This window comes from Vitis riparia, chromosome 3 (assembly GCF_004353265.1).
Source record: "Vitis riparia cultivar Riparia Gloire de Montpellier isolate 1030 chromosome 3, EGFV_Vit.rip_1.0, whole genome shotgun sequence".
NCBI lineage: Eukaryota > Viridiplantae > Streptophyta > Magnoliopsida > Vitales > Vitaceae > Vitis > Vitis riparia.
In genome coordinates this window covers 8,036,530-8,057,833 of record NC_048433.1, presented here as the reverse complement: position 1 = coordinate 8,057,833, position 21,304 = coordinate 8,036,530, and the positions used below count along the sequence as shown (strand labels likewise).

General features: G+C 36.9%; 1 protein-coding gene across 1 annotated transcript in view; it reads left to right on the top strand.

The window, feature by feature from the left end:
* The window catches only part of LOC117910833 (serine/threonine-protein kinase TOR), a 121,097-nt gene that overhangs the window by 58,058 nt on the left and 41,735 nt on the right, over window positions 1-21,304 (top strand). Inside the window, exons 15-28 of the mRNA XM_034825005.1 lie at window positions 3,650-3,780; window positions 10,512-10,614; window positions 10,694-10,876; window positions 10,946-11,038; window positions 11,185-11,220; window positions 11,516-11,614; window positions 11,712-11,810; window positions 11,906-12,068; window positions 12,186-12,310; window positions 12,437-12,489; window positions 13,917-14,040; window positions 14,125-14,310; window positions 14,935-15,087; window positions 15,156-15,308. Coding sequence (XP_034680896.1) covers window positions 3,650-3,780; window positions 10,512-10,614; window positions 10,694-10,876; window positions 10,946-11,038; window positions 11,185-11,220; window positions 11,516-11,614; window positions 11,712-11,810; window positions 11,906-12,068; window positions 12,186-12,310; window positions 12,437-12,489; window positions 13,917-14,040; window positions 14,125-14,310; window positions 14,935-15,087; window positions 15,156-15,308 — 1,701 coding nt within the window. The remainder of the gene's footprint in view (window positions 1-3,649; window positions 3,781-10,511; window positions 10,615-10,693; window positions 10,877-10,945; window positions 11,039-11,184; window positions 11,221-11,515; window positions 11,615-11,711; window positions 11,811-11,905; window positions 12,069-12,185; window positions 12,311-12,436; window positions 12,490-13,916; window positions 14,041-14,124; window positions 14,311-14,934; window positions 15,088-15,155; window positions 15,309-21,304) is intronic.

Below are 21,304 nucleotides of genomic sequence, written 5' to 3'. Positions count from 1 at the left end.
GGCTCTACCTCCTCTCATGTGACCAATTCTCAAACCAAGTCTCTCAAGCAAGTTGCGTACAGTCTCAGAGTATGTTAGTGTCTTTCAATTTTGTGTCAAATTCTAAGGTCAATAAAGATAGTGAGATTATAATGTTACACTATCGCCTTGGTCATCCTAGCTTTGTTTACCTTGCAAAATTGTTTCCCAAATTATTTATCAATAAAAATCCAGCATCTTATCACTGTGAAATTTGTCAGTTTGCAAAGCATACTCGAACAGTATATCCTCAAATCCCATACAAACCTTCGACTGTTTTCTCTTTAGTACATAGTGATGTGTGGGGTCCCTCACGGATAAAAAATATTTCTGGCACTCGATGGTTTGTGACATTCGTTGATGATCATACACGGGTAACATGGGTTTTCCTTATGAAAGAAAAGTCAGAGGTCGGGCACATTTTTTAAACCTTCAATCTTATGGTTCAAAATCAATTCAATTCCAAAATTCAAGTCCTCAAGTCAGATAATGCAAAGGAATACTTTACTAGTAGTCTCAGTACTTATCTTCAAAATCACGGCATTATCCACATAAGTCCTTGCGTTGACACCCCACAACAAAATGGGGTGGTTGAACGCAAGAATAGACATCTCTTGGAGGTTGCCCGATGCCTTATGTTTTCCTCTAATGTTCCAAACTATTTCTGGGGGGAAGCTATTCTCACAGCTACCTATTTGATTAACCGTATGCCATCCAGAGTGCTTACTTTTCAATCCCCATGTCAACTTTTCTTTAAAAAATTCCCTCACACCCGTGCAACCTGTTCTGATTTACCACTCAAAGTATTTGGTTGCACGACATTCGTTCATGTGTATCCTTAAAATCGTAGCAAATTTGCTCCTCGAGCCAATAAGTGCATTTTCCTAGGGTATTCTCCAACCCAAAAAGGGTACAAATGCTATTCTCCAACCAACAAAAGATTTTACACCACCATGGACGTCTCTTTCTTTGAACATGTCTTCTTCTATCCCAAATCTCATGTTCAGGGGGAGAGCATGAATGAACGTCAAGTTTGGGAGTCTCTTCTTGAGGCTGTACCTTTTTCTCACTCAGAGTCACCAAATCCTTCCCAATCCGCGCCCACTGAGTTGTCCACACCCATGCCATCATCAGTCCAGCCAGCCCAGCACACAAATGTTCCTTCTCTCGTGACCATCCAGTCTCCCATGCCTATTCAACCTATAGCCCCACAACTTGCTAATGAGAACTTACAAGTTTACATCAGGAGGAGGAAAAGACAGGAATTAGAGCACGGATCACAGCTAACATGTGGCCAATATATTGACTCCAATTCATGTCTACTTGAAGAGAACATAGGTGAGGATAGGGCTGGAGAGGTGTTAATTCCCAGCATTGATGATTCTACTCTGCCGATTGCATTGAGGAAGGGTGTTAGGAGATGTACAGATCATCCAATTGGGAATTATGTTACGTATGAAGGGCTATCACCATCTTACAGAGCATTTGCTACTTCTCTTGATGATACTCAGGTTCCCAACACAATACAAGAGGCATTCAAAATTTCAGAATGGAAGAAGGCAGTACAAGATGAAATTGATGCACTTGAGAAGAATGAGACATGGACTATCACAGATTTGTCGGTTGGGAAGAGGCCCGTGGGGTGCAAGTGGATTTTCACCATAAAATACAAAGCAGATGGATCAGTCGAGAGATTCAAGGCTCGTTTGGTAGCTAGAGGGTTTACACAATCCTATGAGATAGACTATCAGGAGACTTTTGCTCCTGTTGCAAAACTGAACACTATCAGGATTCTTCTCTCATTGGCTGTCAATCAAGATTGGTGCGTGCAACAACTGGACATAAAAAATGCGTTTCTAAATGGTGACCTAGAAGAGGAAGTCTACATGGAAATACCACCTGGTTTCGAAGGAAGTATGGCAAAGAATCAGGTTTGCAAACTCCAAAAATCCTTGTACGGCCTTAAACAATCTCCTCGAGCCTGGTTTGATAGATTCACAAAAGCAGTCTTGAAGCTGGGTTACAAACAAGGTCAGGCTGATCATACTCTATTTGTCAAGAAGTCTCATGCCGGGAAAATGACCATATTGATAGTCTATGTTGATGATATTATTCTATCTGGGAATGATATGGAGGAATTACAGAATTTGAAGAAGTATTTGTCAGAAGAGTTTGAAGTTAAAGACCTTGGAAATTTGAAATATTTCCTTGGTATGGAAGTGGCTAGATCAAGGAAGGGAATTGTAGTCTCTCAAAGAAAATACATACTCGATCTTCTTAAGGAGACCGGTATGCTTGGATGCAAACCAATTGATACTCCTATGGATAGTCATAAGAAACTTGGTATCGAGAAAGAAAGTATACCGATAGACAGGGGGAGATATCAGCGACTCGTCGGGCGCTTGATTTATCTCTCACACACTCGGCCAGATATTGGCTTTGCAGTGAGTGCTGTAAGTCAATTCATGCACAACCCCATTGAGGAACACATGGAAGCAGTCTACAGGATTCTTAGATATTTAAAAATGACATCAGGGAAAGGTCTATTCTTCAGAAAGACAGAGAACCGTGACACTGAAGTATACTCAGATGCGGATTGGGCAGGAAACATCATTGATAGGTGGTCCACTTTTGGATACTGTTCTTTTGTCTAGGGAAATCTTGTTACCTAGAGGAGTAAGAAGCGATTAGTTGTAGTCAGAAGTAGTGCAGAAGCTGAGTACAGAGCTCTTGTACAGGGAATCTGTGAAGGGATTTGGATAAAAAGGGTTCTTAGTGAACTGGGACAAACGAGTTCATCTCCGATTCTGATGATGTGTGATAATCAGGCAGCTATAAGCATAGCAAAGAACCCTGTGCATCATGACAGGACCAAACGCGTTGAGATTGACAGACACTTCATCACAGAGAAGGTGACTAGTGAGACTGTTAAATTGAACTACGTTCCTACCAAGCACCAAACCGCAGATATCCTCACCAAAGCTTTACCTAGGCCTAACTTCGAAGACTTAACTTGCAAGCTGGGATTATATGATATATATTCTCCAGCTTGAGGGGGAGTGTTGAAATTTGGCATTCAAAGTTAGGGTTTTAATTTAGGAAAGTATTTTAGGAATAAAAAAGGAGAGATCATTTAGAATGATTCAGTTTCCTAATTTTAGGAGAGAATCAAGCTAGATTGATATTTTCTTATACAGTCATTTGTGTATATATATGTGTATGGTGTGTACCTAAAAAATCAATAAAGGAATTAAGAAATTCTTCACATTTAATAGAAAGAAAAAGTAAGATTTTGAAGATGGATTCGACTCAACCAAAGGTAGACATTTGCTCAGCCTCTCCTACTTTATTGGTTTCACCACCACCCCCAAACAACTAATCCTTGGTTCTTTTTTGTCTATTTTTTGTCCTTTTGCTTTGGAGAGTTTTGGTTCTTCTATTCGATTTAATTTTCTTTGTATTTTCTAATTAAAAAAAAAAGAGTGTTAAATCGGTTTACAAGCTTTTAAGGATATACAGTTTTTGTTAGGACCTTGTGGTGGATCATGGTCCTTTATCATGCTTTTGAATATGTAACTTAACTTGTTTGCCTGCTATTGATTGTTCTATTTTGGTTGTCATTTTTGTTTAGGGTGGTTCTGCAATGAGAGAGAATGTAACTGATCTTATGCCATTAATTGTTGAAGCTCTAATGGATGGAGCTGCTGTCACCAAACGTGAAGTGGCTGTTGCAACTCTTGGTCAAGTTGTGCAAAGCACTGGGTATGCAATGCTTTTATGTTGCTTTATAATCTGTAATTTCTTTAGCCATTGTTTTGCACATTTGTGTGGAAAAAAGCAAGCATCCCTGCTCAGCCTTCTTATACTGATATAAGGTTACATTCCTCTAAATTCTCAATATTTGATGAAAAAGAATATAACAAATTTTCTTTATAAGGCATGAGGATCCTCATGAAATTTGATGCTAGCTGTTGGTGGGGCTTTGTGGTGAGTTATTTACACATTTACCTCGAAGCAATTGATGGAAAATATACAACTGAAGCCAAAATTAATTAACTATTAGCAATTATTTTAGGAGCTCTTCTGCATTGAGATCCACTATTTCTGCATGGACATTATATCCAATTCAACTGTAGTACATTGATTAACTTGCAGAGTTGAGGAATCAAGAGAAATGCGATGATGGTTAGAGTATAAAATGAGGTCTATGGCAGGATTAAGTGTTTGGATTCACTTTGATGTCCCTTTGGGCATAAGTAACTAAAGACTTTGATTACATTGTCTCCGATGGAAAGATTCTAGAGAGGGGCTGAGGGTTTTCCACATGGATCAAATTTAGAGAGGGGTCTAGCACTGTTGTTGGAGGGGGTGGAGGTTTGCTGCAAAGGGAAGTCTGGAATGCTATTCAAGATGGAGTGGAATGAGGGAGGCAAGGGTTTTAAACTGGAGATTCGGAGAAACAACGCAGGGAGTTTTCTTCTTTATTTTATGGTGTCAACAAAGGAGAAAAGGTTCTAGGGGGATGGAAGACCCTTGCTTTCAATCTAAGGAGCATTGGTGTTAGCCTTGTGTCTAGGCCTTCAGAGGTCCCAAAGCCTGTTGTTCCCACTTGGAGGATTGTGGAGGGGAGCCCCTCCAAAAGGAATGTCTTTTGCGGAAGTACTGAGTAAGGGCTTGAAGGAGGTGGATGAGGCAGTTTGGCTTCAGAGTGTGCTAGAGCAAGTTTTGAATAACTCATGAGTTTCTCAAAAAGTGCTTAGTGGGGAGATGGGGTGTCTCTACAAACCTGCTTCTGGTTTTAGGTGTTTTGAAATCTTGGGATAGGCTTTACTGGAGATTAAGTGGTAACCTAGGGTCCCTTATTTTATTTGAGTTTGAAAGTCCTTTTGAAGCAGAAAGGGTTTAGTGTTTGAGGGACAACATTTTTGAAGGAAAAAAAATTGCTTTTGAAGTGGTGGAAGTCAGATGTGGGTTGTTTCAGGGATGGTGTTAGTGCCAATGAAGTCTGGGTGAGAATGTTAGGATTTTCGTTGCATTTGTGGGGAATAGAGTTCTTTAAGAGATTTGGGGATGCTTGTGTAGGTTTGATGGCCATGGATGAGGAGACAGAGGAGAGGCGTCATCTACAATAGGCCAAGATCCTTGTAAAATCCAATGGGAAGAAGGTGCTGGGAAAGCTGCATGTAGTGGATGGGGCTAAGGTTTTTGCCATTCAACTTTGGTGGGAGATCTTGCCATGGATGACATTGGTGGTCTCTAAAGGGTGGCATAGAGATTCAAAGGTTAGGGAAGAAGGTGACGATTGTTCACGCACAATTGGGAGAGTGGGGAGGGATGAAGGGAAGAGTGTTGTAGATGTTTTACAGGTGTTAGATTTTGTGTTGAGTCACTCTATGCACACTTCGACAGTGAAAGCACCCTCTAGAAACAGTGGCAGCAACCTTTTGTTGGAGTAGGTTGGGGAAGCGGGCTTTAAGCCCTCTATGAGTCCAGTTGAGGCTTTTGATGGGTTGATGGGCTTTTTGCTTCCTAAAGAAAAGGCAGAGGTGGGCCCTTGCTCTTCCAATGTGGGCTTAGGTGTGATAGATAAGAGCTGTCTTTTTGGCCTTCCCAGGGGATTCTTATTGAGATGACCCAATTCTAAGAGATTGCCCACTGTAGAAGGAATCGTTGGAGGGCATGCCTTGGTTGGGCCAAGGCCAAGCGTTGGTGGGCTTACCAAGGTTGGGTCAAGGTCTTTTTCAAGTGCCTTTAAGGGGTTTCTGTACCCTCTGACCAACGAAGAGAAACGATGAGAGAGGAGGGTTTTTTGACGACCTCATTCTCCAGGCAAGGTCTCAAGGATCAGAAGGGAGGGATTTGGGCGTTGGTGAGGTTCTTTTGGGTGAAGCAGCCACCTTTGAAGGTAGGCTAAACTCTTTATTTTGGGGAGGGACTCCCTCTTTCTCTTCTCCTATTGCTTTTGTGGCTAGGTCGTTTGGTTGTAGTAGGCCTTTGTTTCAATCCTTATGAGAAAATCGTGATGGGGAAAAATTTCTCAAACAAAAGTGGGGTTTTGTGAAGGTCCTGTGGGAGTGGGATGTTGTCCTCTCAAGACAATGCTTCAAGATGGATCTCTTTTGGAGTGTTTGAAGAATGTTGTGGAAGACCCTTTAGGCAAAGATTTGGTGGCCAGACTTGAGAAACGGGTGTCTTTAGAGGTGAAGTTATTCGATTGGCCGATAGGGGAGGAGGTTCTTTTTTATGATCTTTTTTCTAAGTTGACATACTTTTAGTAGCCTTGTGGGGATGCCCATCTATGGTTTTGAAAAGGAAATTTTCTCCCTTTTGAGGAAAATGGAGAAAAGGAGGGGGTGTGGTGCTTGTGTCTCAGGAGGGACAAGGAAGCCAAACTTGACTTCCTATTTTGAGAGGGAGATCTTAAAATTGGGGTGTTTGGTTAATTACAAAAGTTCCCCTCTGTTAATTAGGGGTAGGGAGAGGAGTAATGGGGCCACTAATCTTGTTGTGTGAGGTTTTTGTTGACTTTAAATTGTTGGCCTTGTTGGCTTCTATTATCTAGAAATGGGTTATTTTCGGTGTTGAAAATAGTGGGGGTCGGCGAGGCGGCTAGGCATAGTTCTCGTTTTCTGGGTTGCTAGGGTGGGTTTGTTCTTTTTACCTTTGGCCCCTTCTTGTATACTTCATGAGTTCTCTGATGCGCCCTTTGTGTTTTTAATATATTCTCTTATTTACCTATAAGAAAACACCTTTATGTTATGATGGAGTAGGCCAATGTAGTGAAGCTCCTTTTTGGTACCCTATATGCTCTCTAGTAACTCTCTTGGAATTTTGTTTTACCATGCAATTTGAATTGATGGGAAATTATGATTGCCCTTTTCTATTTCTTTCTTTTACAATTTGTTTATTATTTGATTATATTCCACATTGGAGTTGGTCTTTAGATGGAAGTAATGCTTGACAAGACTATTAGTGGCTCGCCTCAAGACGAGGCTAACAAATTTGCCTTGAGGCTATAGCTTCAGTATAGGGTAATTAAGGCTTAAGCCTCTCCCTGTTGAGGTGTATAACCTTAAGGCTATTAAGATTTAAGCCTCAAATATTTAAAAGGTTTTAATGGGTTTAAGACTTTTATCTCTTCATTTTGGCAATGGAGCTTGTATTTTAAAGAGGGCTTTATAGAGCTCTAAAGAAGGCCTCATCTAGTGAACTAGTCTCGACAATTTGCTTGGAAAAAAATTGGGTGGGGCTTGGGTATAAAAAATTTGTCTACTCTAAACAATGCCCTTGTGAGAATGAGTCCCTTTGAAAACAAGTGATTTGAGGAAAGTATGGGGAGGGAGAGGGGGGTTGGTGTTCTTAAGCATCGGGAGAAGGATATGGAGTGGGGCTGTGGAAGGCTATTAGGACCGGATGGAGGAGTTTAATAAGAGGGTTGAGTTTTGGGTGGGAAATTGTAAGTGGGTGAGATTTTGGAAGGACATGTGGTGTGTTGATGATTCCTTGGAACAGGCTTTTCTTGAGTTGTTTTTATAGTCTTTGTTAAAGATGCTTGGTAGACCAACCGTGGGAGCTATTTGGGGAAGGTGGTTGTTGGAATTTGAGTTCACAAGACAAAATAATGACTGAGAGTTGGGAGAGGTGGAAGCTTTTTTCAAAATGTTGCAAGGGTGAACAATTAAAATGGATGTTGAGGATATTAGGGTTTAGCGGGTATAAAAGAGTCACAAATTTACAGTTAAATCCTTTTACTCCTTAACAAATGTAGATTGAAGGTGTTTCCATTAGGTATAGTGTGGAACCCTTGGATCCCAATGAAAATATCCTTAGCTTGGCCATAAATCCTTTTTCTCCTTTACCCTTAACGTTGAACCCACTGCAAAGAAAAGGATGATCTTTGGCGAACTGATGTTTTCTATATATGGAAGAGGAAGAGTCAATTGACCATGCTTAAGGCTTACGGAATTTGATTTTCTTCTTGTTTAGGGTTATGTGGGTGACACAATGTTCAATAAAAAGACTATTAGGGTAGCATGGTTCGTTTGTGGGTAAAAGTTGGAAGAAGGTTTAAAAGGTTATCCTATCATCATGTATTTTGGACAATTTAGCAAGAAGGGAATCGAATATCTTTTGAAAGCAAAGAAATGTCTCATCATTCATAAAAATTCTCATTTCTTTGTAATTTTTTGTTATAGCTGACCATGCACATAAATGGGGATTCCCTAATCATGTTAGATTTTATACACTAGTTAAGATCGTCTTGAAGGGGCGATTATTTTTTGTTGCCCTTAATTTTTTTTTCCTTTTGTTATGCTTTCCTAGCTTCCTGTATATACGACATGTGTAGTGCCTTCAATTAGCACTTTTAATATGTTTATTTTGTTTACCTATTTAAAAAAATTTTTTTTTTCTCCTTTGTTTCTCGATAATAAGATAATGATTATACACAAGCTCAATTACTATAGAGACTAATAATTCCTTTATTTCTTTTTCTCAATTTCACATTTTCCTTTCCATTTAAAGGGTTAATTGGTAGTCAATTAACCCTTATTTTTTAGAAGGTTCAATCTTAGTCTTGGATGCAAGACAAAACTTATAAATCCATACCAAAACCCCATAAAAGCACACTTCACTAAAACTAATGAATATTGAGGCTTAAACCACTTATAAAATGTATACGAAAAGCCCATAAAGGCCTTAAAAACTCTCTCTCTCTCTCTCTCACACACACACAGAGTAATAACATTTATTTTAAAAAAGTATACCAAAAGGACACACAAAAGTATGTATGATGTATACAAAGTGCCTAAGGCCAAAAAAGCACAGGGAAACACAAAAAGGAACTCCCTCACCTTACTTACAACTCCACCAAACAATGACAATCTCCTACCTATGTGGACCCTAGCTCATTCTAGGAACATGTACATAAAGGATTGTTAATTGCTTGATTTAACATTTTAGAGTTTTCAAAGGTTCTCCTATTTCTCTCCTTCCATAAGATTCAAAATAAGCACAAAGGAGCTACTCTCCATGCTTGCTTCCTCTTCCTCCCTACAAAAGATCCATGCCAGCTAAGGACATCATTGACTGAGGTGAGCATTGCCTATTAAATGCCAAACATAGCAAAAATTAACTGCCATAGCATGGCTACTTTGGAACAATGAAGAGGATATGATATGTTGTTTCTTCCTCTTTGTTTACACAAATAACACTAACTCAGTATTCGTTAATCGTCCTTTTGAGCTGAATTAGAGTCAAAATTCCTCCCTATAAAGCTTCCTAAACAAAAAAGTTAATGTTCATTGAGATCTAAGGGTTCCACACAATACCTAATAGAAACACCTTCAATCTACAATTTGTTAAGGAGTAAAAAGGATTTAACTGTAAATTTGTGACTCTTTTATGCCCACCAAACCCTGATGTCCTCAACATCCATTTTAATCGTTCGCCCTGGCAATATTTTGAAAAGAGCTTCCACCTCTCCCAACTCTTAGTCATTATTTTGTCTTGTGAACTCAAAATTCCAACAGCCACCTTCCTCAAATAGCTCCCACAGTTGGTTTACCAAGCATCTTTAGCAAAGACTAAAAAAACAACTCAAGAAAAGCCTTTTCCAAGGAATCATCAACACACCACTTGTCCTTCCAAAATTTCATCCACTTACAATTTCCCGCCCAAAACTATGGCAATGGTTGTTTGTCATAATTGGGGGTCTAAGGTGCTTCCAAGGAAATATCTAGGACATTTTAATTAGAATTAAGATAGTGTGTCGATGATCTTTTTTGGTAGCTTTGGTAGGAGGATAAGAGGTGGAGTTGTATCATAGTGTGCTTGTCTCAAATTCAGTTCATTAGAGTTTCAGAGCTTTGCTTATTAGTATGGGTTAGGGGTTGTTTTCTTGGGAATCAGAGGGAATTGACAATCATTAGATTAATGGGTTCATCCTTTGTGTAGGAGGTTAAAATTGATGGACTCTTGGTTGGAGTTCCTGGTTAAATGGGCCTTAGTAGGGCCTTTTAGTGAAGCTGGAAATGCTCTTCCTAGGAATGATCTTCTAGCTTTTCTAGATCAGTTGGGAATTGGGATGGCTGTTGAAGCAGGGATTCAAGCCTCATTCGGTCATAAAGAGGCTCTTGCTTTGGGGATGAGAAATCTCATATTGTGGAAGGGGTCTTACTGGTTGTTTCTTTGGCATCTTCAGAAGCAGTGGTATATGGCACTGTGATCCCTGGATGAGGAGACTTTTTCTTGTAGATGCTTGGATTGGTGGATGTGCTAGCTAAGAGGGGTGTTAGATCATTAGCTTGGATTTCTGCTGAGTGTGGAATATTTTTCTTTTTTGTTTTCTTTTATTTTTCCTTTTTTCGTGCAGTTGGGTTGTTTTGTCCTAGGATATTTCATCCTTGTATCTCTTTTCTGGTTAATGAAGTCCTTTTTTTTAATTGAAAAGGAGAGAACTTTAATCTAAGTATCTTGTTTAATTCTGAGAACAGGTATGTTATAGCTCCATACAATGCATACCCACAGTTGCTTGGCTTACTCTTGAAGCTGCTTAATGGTGAGTTAGCCTGGACTACCAGGCGAGAAGTACTAAAGGTAAGTGCTTATACACTAGAATGTTGTAGCCATATTCTTTTAGTTTGTTTCATGATGCAATCATGATTGGTTTCACCAGGTTCTTGGTATTATGGGAGCTTTGGATCCACATGTGCATAAGCGAAATCAGCAGCGCTTGCCAGGGTTACATGGAGAAGTTGCTCGTCCAGCTAGTGATGCAGGTCAACACATTTGTTCCATGGATGAACTGCCTATGGACCTTTGGCCATCTTTTGCGACATCTGAAGATTATTATTCAACGGTAATAGTTGAACCTGAGAATGGCTGTTATCCTTCTTGCTTGTTCTAACATATTTATCCATATCTTCAGGTTGCTATCAATTCCCTTATGCGAATTCTTAGGGATGCTTCACTTTCTAGTTACCACCAAAAGGTTGTGGGATCTCTTATGTTTATATTTAAGGTATATTTAACATAAATGAAACTCTTTATGATGTCTATTATTGTTATTACTTGTTGAAGTCTAATATTATTCTTTGTTTGTCTTTTTATTTCTTTACTTATTCATTTACTTATTTGTTTTACCTTTTTCCTTCTTTGCGAGATTAGTCTATGGGTCTTGGTTGTGTTCCATACTTACCGAAGGTCAGTTCATTAATCTTGCAGTAGTCCACCTTTATATACTTTCAAGTTGAACAACTTTAGTTCACATAATGAAAATTTCCCTGTATGATATTGAACTTACCTTTTGTGCTTAAGTAAAATAAGTTGTAGAAAAATCTTGATATGTAAAATCTGATGTAAGGTGAACTGATCATTTGCCTAACTATGTTCAATATCATATATATTTTTTTAATACTAAGTTTTTAGTAGATGGAATACATCATGATTAGTTTATGCTTGACTAAACTCAACTGTTCTCATCCTTCTCTTCCTGCAGGTTTTGCCTGATCTTTTTGTCACTGTTCGTACTTGTGAAGATGGCCTAAAAGAATTTATCACCTGGAAGCTTGGAACTCTAGTGTCTATTGTTCGCCAGGTATTTTTGCATGTCATGATTTTTACTTATCTAATTTTCATGCATAATGTTTGAGTCTTTCCAGAGTAATTTAAGGAACTTTGGTGTGCCTGTGTAGCATATTCGTAAATATCTGCCAGAGTTGCTGTTGCTTATTTCTGAATTATGGCCATCCTTCAGTTTGCCATCTAGCAATCGCCCTGTGCATGGCTTACCAGTAAGTGTGGGTTTTTCTTGGTACAGTTATCTGCTTTGACAAAATCGTTGATTTACAAATATTATCTCCAATTTTTTCTGCACTCTTTTCTTCAGATTCTGCACCTAGTGGAACAACTTTGCTTGGCTCTCAATGATGAATTCAGAACATATCTTCCTCTCATTCTTCCATCATGTATTCAAGTTCTGAGTGATGCAGAGAGGTGTAATGATTACACTTATGTTCTTGATATTCTTCACACCTTTGAAGTGTTTGGTGGTTAGTACTCTTCTAGATTTTGGGATGCTATGTATATTGCTAAGATATAAGGTTATTATTTCTAGATCTTAAATATGGTAAGCTGGACAGTAACTCTCATAACAATTCACACTATAGGGACATTGGATGAACATATGCATCTACTACTTCCTGCGCTCATTCGATTGTTCAAAGTGGATGCGTCAGTGGCTATAAGACGTGCTGCCTTCAAAACCCTGACGAGATTAATTCCTCGTGTGCAGGTTAGCAACAAGTTTCTCTTGGTTAATAAGCTTGGTAGAAACTATTCTATTAATTTATTTATTTTATATTATACATAATTTCTCTTAATGGTTTGTCTTTTTCCGTTTGTATTTCTTTTCTATCAGGTCACTGGCCACATCTCTGCTCTCGTGCATCATTTGAAGCTAGTCTTGGATGGGTCAGTTTCACCTTTTCTAGAATTCTAATTTAAATATATAATAGAAATCTTATTGGTGGGCCCTTGGGGTGTTGTTTAATGGTTGTGTCCTTTGGCAATGAACTAGAAGTCCTATGTTCGAGAGTCTTTGAGTGGCATAAGGTAGAGGGGTTGACACATTTGACTTGGGATTGCTTCATTGTCAGTTAGAATAAATGTTTTGCTGTTGTGATGCATTCCCACTAAAGAAAGGGGGAAAAAAGTAAGAAGAAAGAAAGAAAGCCTGTCTTTTTTTGTTTAGACTCTAACCATGAATGAGCTCTATGCATGTGGATTGCCATAACGTGTGTAAGGGAGAATAATGTGTAAGAAGCAGTTAGCATGAGTAGTTGAGAGCAGTTTCTGACACAAATTTAAAGTGGGGCTGCCTCATGTTTGTTTTTTAAATTAACGAAGTGGAGACTATTGAAAATGAAGGAAAAAAAAAAGAGATTGAAGAAGAGAAGAAAATAGTAAGAGTATAAAACATGTCGATATTACAAAGTTACACCTGTAACTGCATAAGATGTAAATACTCTGATTGGAAAAAACTGCATAAGATGTGAATACCCTTGATATTATACTTTACAGAGATCAAATGGGGGGTTGGCATGTGTATATGTGTTTCGTTGGTTGTATATCTTATAACTTTATTGTTTTCTTGTATTTGTTGGTGTAAAAACCTCATGATAAGAAATAAAATTCTAAAGTTATACACAGATGTTGATACCATATAACTTTCTTGTCCAAAATGGTTCAAATGCTACTTGATCATGTCTGCAGCCTTGTGGTTCCTGTAATTTCTGATCTAACTTCAGACAACATTACATGTGGGCATTTTTTGTGCCTGTGTTTGTGCATGAACGTATAGAGCTAACAAAATTGAGATGTTTTCGAGTGCCCAAATAGTGTTGGACACGTGAATTTCTATGGTGGTGTCATTCAAGGTTTACACTCACACTTATTCTGCTAGAGGTGTTCTACATATCACAGTTTTGAGCAATAGAAGCATAATTCATATTTCTTGTTGCATAGTAAGCCATTATTTTAATTTATTTTATTTGTATGAAAACGTAATAATCCAATGAGCAATTTTTTTCCCATTCCGGTCCTTCTATTGACCCTTCGATAAATTAGGGTGTTCTCTGGGCGATCTAATTTTGCCTTTTTTGATCATGTGCTTTATATTATTGATTGGTAACCGGAGTTTTCCTAACATCGTAAACTTTATATAAATGTGTGTAGATTTTGAGGATTTCATTGATTTCTATGGCTTGTAACTGAATGATGTATACCATGTTTTCTATTGATCTTGCCCCTTGCACTGTGTTTGTAATTTGATCTTTTAACTGAACTTTTAATTTTCCCTTTTACTATATTTTCTAATGGTCTAGGCTTTTGATTTTCAGAAGGAATGACGAGCTTCGAAAGGATGCTGTTGATGCACTATGTTGTCTTGCTCATGCCCTTGGAGGAGACTTCACCATTTTTATTCCATCGATTCATAAACTTTTGATGAAGCATCACTTGCGGGTATTGTTTTCTACTTGATTATCGCCATTTTTCATGAAATTCTTTCTCGGGAGATTTTGAATATAAAATTGCATTCATTTTCAGCACAAAGAATTTGAAGAAATTGAAGGGCGTTTACAGAGGCGTGAGCCACTAATATTGGGAAGCACTGCTGCTCGACGATTAATCAGTCGGTTTCCAGTGGAGGTCACTAGTGACCCTTTAAATGATGTGGAGAATGATCCTTATGAGGATGGTTCTGATGCACAGAGACAAATCAGAGGCCATCAGGTATCTTACTGAATGCTTAGCATGATGGTTGTGAAATGATGTAAGCAAGCGGAAATGGAAGCTCTAGAAAAAGCCTAGATGCTTGGCCAGTCTTGTTGGCAGTAATCCTTTTTACATGTCATATATAACATGTTTGACATTGTTTGTGGGATTGTTGCTGACTGAGTAAAGAACATGTTTTAGATATTGGCATTTCCTGGGTACCGCAAAGCTAGCTAGCTACATTGGAAAATAATACATTAAAATGATACAAATAAGTACAAAATTTTGATTATTAGAAATAGATATTAGAACAATAATTTAGATATGAGAAACATCTTACACAACAGATTTATAGGAGGGTGTTGATGGAAGTGCCAGGCTTGTTATAACTTAGTAAACATTTTTTAATTTTTTGATACAGAGAGTGCTTTAGTGATTGTGTTGTGATACAATACCCAATATCTCTTTATCTAGTTTGGCATAATAATTTCTCTGTTATTGCCCATGCAAATGTGTATTTTGTTGTCACATTGATCTGATTTTTCTCTTTCTGGCTAATGCTAGGAGCTATTTTACTTGACTTGTGTACCTCTCATCTAATTGAGTTGAGAGGGTCTTTGACTTTTTACAAGTCTCATACAGGTTAATGATGGTCGATTGCGCACTGCTGGAGAGGCTTCTCAGCGTAGTACCAAGGAAGATTGGGCAGAATGGATGAGGCATTTTAGCATTGAACTTCTAAAGGAATCACCCTCTCCTGCTTTACGAACCTGTGCTAGGCTTGCACAGTTGCAGGTATTGTTAATTGTCTTTATTTGTAATGCTCTAAAATGGGGTTTACATTCTAATCTCAGCTTTTGCAGCCTTTTGTGGGGCGGGAGTTGTTTGCAGCTGGTTTTGTTAGCTGTTGGGCACAGCTAAATGATACTAGTCAAAAGCAATTAGTTCGGAGTTTAGAGATGGCATTTTCATCTCCAAATATTCCTCCTGAGATTCTTGCAACACTTCTTAATTTGGTATGTTATTTTTTTATGTGGATTTTTCTTATTACTGTTGTAGGATGTGTGTCAAGTATGTGATGATTGTAACTTGGACATGTATGCCCCCTGAAAATTTCTATTTGGGTATTTTCTAATTCAGCATTGGTATTGTAATAGTGAAGTATTATAATCCCAATTCTAATTCAGAGAAAGACTTAATATGAACTCAAAATAGCTCCATTATGATGCCAAGCCCTATAGTAGTAGGTGATCATCATTACCTTTTCCTCCAACCTAAATATGTTGTTATTCACTTCTATAAGAATGTGGATATCTCTTTCCTATGATCTCAATTGTTCCATAATAAGGAACACAACATTGTCTTCCACACAAATTCTAGCATGCTGTAAACTCCCTTTTAAATTAATAAATAAATAAATGATTCAATCTATATATAAATAACAAAAAGTTTCCCAGCTCCAAATATGGATGAGTCTCATAATCCCTCTTCTTATTGAATTTGAGTAGTCAGAATGGATGAGGTGGTATAGCTTCTTTCAAATGAAAGGAGATTTAATAATAATTATTTTTATTTTTATTTTTAGTGGTAAAAAATGTTTTTTGATTAATAAATAGATGAAATTATTTTTGTGATGGAGGTTTTGAGTTCTTTTATGTTTATAGCACAAAAGGGGTTATCAAAGATATTAAGGTGGATGCTATGAGTGATGAGGGTAGATTATCTCTTGTTTACAAACAATTAATTGCTTTTTTGAAATTATTATTATCATTATTGTTTTTATTGTTATTATTGTTATTGTTATTACTATTATTATTATTCAGTGCTGATAGTGAACAATTGTTGAATGTTGGATGTTGGATGAGTTTTTTTATGTTTGGAGTATTGGTGGCTTGAAAATTACTTGGCAAAAAGTGAACTGATTTTGTCTTTTTAACTACAATTAATACATCTTTTGTTTTTGATAAAAAAAAGTGAATTGATTTTGTTAGGGAAGGTAGAGGAGGTGGAGTTATTGACCTTTTCAATGGATTCTATAGAGGGCCTAACCACTAAATACTTGGATTGTCATTGAATATAGTGTTCAAGTCTTGATTTATTTGGGTCTTAGTTGAAGAGATGTTCTAGGCACGGTTTAAAACATTGGGATGTATTGCCGATATATCCTTGATATATCAGGTATTGGTGGAACCTATCCAAAAAAAAAAATATATTGGGTATCGGTGGATCTTGACAAGAAATTTGGGAAGATATATCTTCCAATCGATATTTCTGGATATATTTCTATTTTTTGCGATTTTCCTGATATTTCACCAATTTATCAGGATTTTCCCTATTTTTCGATGGGTCAAAGCCAGTCAAAGCCAGCAAAATGCTGGTTGGGAGACTCGAACCTGGTCTCTCAGGTTCAGAAATAGGACCCTGCACCACCAAGCAAACATGTTGTTCAGTAATATAATGGCCGACATTTTATGTATTTTATGTTTACACTTCAATTTTATATATATTTTAAAAAATAAAATTTTAAAATAAAGTTTTAATAAATATATTCATTTTACTTATTTATTTTCAAATTCCATTTAATTTATTTTAAAACAACAAAAAAATCAGGAATTATATACAAATATGATAAATATACATATATTATAAAGTAGATAAATTATCATTTCACTATTAAATTTATTTTCAAATTCTACAAATTATCATTTTAGTTTTAAATGCATTTTCAAATATCACCCATTATTATTATTATAAAATATCATAAATTAAATCATTTTTGCATCAATTTATTCATATCTCAATTATAATATAGGTATTATTACTTTTTATATCATTTCTTAGAAGTTTTCCAACATTTTCATGAGTTTTTAAAATTTTCACTCCATCAGTATTTTGTATAAAAATATCCACTAATATTTCATGATATATTCCGATATATCCGTAAAATCAAGTTACCAGTATATTTGTGAAAACTGTTATTTTCATCCTTGGTTTTAGGGAGGGTTGACTTCTTGGAGGAGAATATTTGTCACAAGTTGGTAGACTTACTCTTTCGAAAAGCATTCTCTGACCTCCTCATTTCTTTCCTGCCTTCATTTGAATTTCAAGGAAGATCAGGTACATTAGAAAATGTTCAGAAAGGCTTCCTCTTATGCATCTTAATGTAAATATTCATTTAGTTATGTGGTCAATTGCTTGCATGCATACAATGTTTTAAAAGGCTAAAGGCGGTCTTGAGGTGTTTTGTCCAAATGAGGTGAAGAGTAAGTGTCAAGGAGGAACAAGGTGTAAGCCTCAAGGTAGAACAAGGCGTAAGCCTCAATTTAAAAAAAAAAAAAAAAAAAAAATAATAATAATAATAATAATAACTTAAAAACCAGAAAAATACTAAAAAAAATCATATGAAAATAAACTAATAAGAAAACCACTCGATGCATAGTAATCAAATTAATTGTATGTCATTTTCAAGAACTTCTAATTAGTTTTTCTTTGATTTCTAATATCCAACTCTCTTTCATGCATTTATCAAATATTCTTCAAAACTACCGTCACTACCATTGGTAGAATTCTATAATGAATGATAATTATATCCAATTGCTCTATTATTGTGTCCATCAATGTTAATATTAACCCATTTTTCTTCTTTATCCATTAATTACAGTGTTCTTTTTTCCTTTATCCATTAATAATAGAATAATGATTATATATAAGCTCGATCATTATAGGGACTGACAATTCTTTTATTTCTTCTTTTCAATCTCTTCCTTTCATTTCCATTAAAGGGTTATTTGGTAGTCAACTAATTATTATTATTTTTTAAAAAAGTTTTAAACTTAATCTTGGATGTAAGACAAAACTTATAAATTTATAAATCAAAACCTCATAAAAGCACAACTCATTATAACCAATGAATATTAAGGCTTAAACCTCTTATAAAATGTATACAAAAAGCCTATAAAGGGCCTAAACCCATTAAAACCTTGTGAATATTTGAGGCTTAAGCCTTAATAACCTCTAGGCTATAACCTTAAGGCTATAAGCCTTAATAGGGTGAGGCTTAAGCCTTGATTATCCTCCATTGAGGCTATAGCCTCAAGTCTAATTTGGATGTGGATGATATGGTGTTTTGGACCGAAACAAAGAGTGGAAAGTTCCCGGTCAAGTCCCTCTACCTTGATCTGGAAGCGGGCTGTCCTTCTTTGCTTCCTTCTAGTTGCATTTGGAATGTGTGGGTGCAACCCAAGATAAGCTTTTTTGCTTGGGAGGCTACGTGGGGCAAAACCTTAACCCTAGATCTTATTTAGAAAAGAGGATGGGCCTTGGAAAATAGATGTTTTATGTGTCTTGAGAAAGAGGAGATCATAGACCATCTTCTTCTACATTGTTCAAAAACTAGGGTCTTATGGGATTTACTCTTTAATTTGTTTGGGGTGTCATGGGTGCTGCCTTCATCAGTTAGAGAGACTCTTCTTAGTTGGCATGGTTCTTTTGTGGGCAAAAAGCTCAAGAAGGTGTGGCGAGCAACTCCTTTCTACAGTTTTTGGACGGTTTGGAAGGTGAGAAATAGACTGGCCTTCAAGGATGATGTGTTGTCAATCCAGAGACTTAAATATTCTTTTGTTCTTTCTTTTTGGTCAGAGGCCAAGTTGTTTATAGTTGATTGCCCTCTAACTATTGTTAGTTTTATTGATTGGTTGGGTTCTAACTAAGGTTGTTTGTTGGGCCAGCTGGGTGTTTTTTTTCTTTTTTGGCCGTTTTGGTGGTGGGTGTATAGGTATTGTATACCTTGAGTCGCTTTTTTGGCGCCTCTTTTTATATGAGATTTTTCCCTAGCTATCAAAAAAAAAAAATGGCCTCAAGTCTAATTTGCATAGCCTCGCCTTGAGTAGGCCTCAAGGTGTAAGTCTCAATAGCCTTGGAAAACACTACTTGCATATACAATGCTAAAAATGGCTTCACTTGCTTCTCCAATGTTTTGGGTGCTTTCTTCATCAATTAGAGAGACATTGTTGGGGCGACATGGTTCTTTTGTGGGCAAAAAACATATGAAGGTTTGAAGTGTAAGCCCTTTATGCTTGTTCTGGAAGGTTTGAAAGGCAAGGAACAAAATTGTGTTCGATAGCGAGGTGTTTTCTTTCCAAAGGCTGAAAAGGGATTTTGTTTGCTTTCTATGGTCAAAGTCTAAGTTGTTCATAGATGATTGTCCTCTGATTTTAGTAAGTTTTTTTGAATGGTTGAGCTCTTGTTGATGCTCTATTTCTTTTGGCCTTTTTCTCTCCTGTTTGGGCTCTTGTTGAGCCTTGTATTCCTTGGGTCGCTCTTTTGGCGGCTCTTTTTAATTCAATTTGATTCTTTATTTATCAAAAAAAAAAAAAAAATGGAATTCTTGTGGTCCAATGGGATAGTCTTAGACACAAGTTATAGTGGGAGAGATGGAAGGGAGACCTTTGATTTAAGTTTGTGAAAAGTGACTTTTAAGGCTAATCCTTGGTACAGGGAGGATTCTTTAAACAATTGGTTTTAAATCTTATATGGTTTAACTGTCCATTGACATGCTTGGATAGCAGACTGGTAGTGGGAAATGAGGAACAGTGGTTGTCAAAAATGTATGTTTAAAAGAGTTTCTTTGATTGGGATTGGATCTTGTGGAGTCCTTATTTCTAAGTCCTTTGATTATTAGCAGTGTTTTAAGAGTTCTGGAAGGGCCTATCTGAGAGGTTCTTTCTCAATAAAATCCTATTACAGGATTTTGACATCAATTATGTCTCCTTCCATTCTAGCCAAAAGATTTGTGTTTCCAAGGCCTTGTTTTTTTGGTGTTGCCAAAGCATATTGTTGTATATCGTGAATGGCTGGCTGGTTTGTTGCCTTGCATCCTGTCCTTGTTCATGGCGTCTTTGGTTTGTCCCTTAATTGGTTAAATGAAGTGTAGCTTACTTTGCATGGCAGCATTGTAAATGATAATAGTTCAACGGTACACTTTGTAGATAATAATAGCAAGGTGGTGTGGGAGATGATTCATTCCCTAATTTGTTGAAGGAAATGTTACCTGTTTCTTATGGCTTTCTTCTTGTGATATGGTGGGGCTCCAGGGTTTGTGAATCTTTCATTTCTTGACTTTTGAGAACGTTTGGGTGGTGTTCATTTGTTCTCTTTATTCTCTTGTTTTATTAATTATTGATTTGTTTTGGCCTTTGCATGTTTGCAGACTTCCTCTGTGCTTGGGTTGCAGCCCCTTTTTTGTTGGGCACTTTGTATTACATCTCTCTTTCCTGTTAAAAAAAGGAGTGCTTGGCAGCAATTATTCTTTTCATTCCTTGTCTATTGGGCCAAATACCTTTATTTGTTGCCTATCTAAAATTGTCACAAAAGCTTTGACTTTTTTTTCCCTATTTTTCCTTTTTTTTTTTTTGTGTGTGTGTGTGTGTGTGAGAGAGAGAGAGAGAGAAGGAAAGAGAAGGGGGGGGGGGTTTGGAAATAGGTCAACATGGAGGGAACAGTGATATCCCAAAATTGCTTTTGTTGGATTACAACTCTTGTTTTGAGAGAGAAGAAAATCTAGTAAGTAGGTCAAGCATGGTGTTGCTGAAGTGCATGTTCATATAGTTGGATTTGGCAGCTCTTCTATGGTTCTCTTATCTGGAATGAGGAAGAGGATCATTAAGTTGGCTGTTGCAAATAGCTTGATACCCTTTTTCACTTCAAACAAAATGCTGTAGATTTGTTGTCAGGATCCTCTTCAATTTGGTGGCTTTCAATTGTTGAAAAACTTATGCCCTTTCCTACATTCTTAATCTCCCATATTGTACAAAATTTAAAAAAAGAACCGAAGGATAGGTACAATATAAAAGAGAATGTAAGACATTTATCTCTCAGTGATTACAATTTATAGAATACTCTTTCATTACGGCTTCCTTATCCCCTATAAACTTACATTATGTCAATGCAAATTTGCAAAAATCCATGTCAGGACATTTATGATGCAAATGGCATTTTCAAAACTTGCTTAACT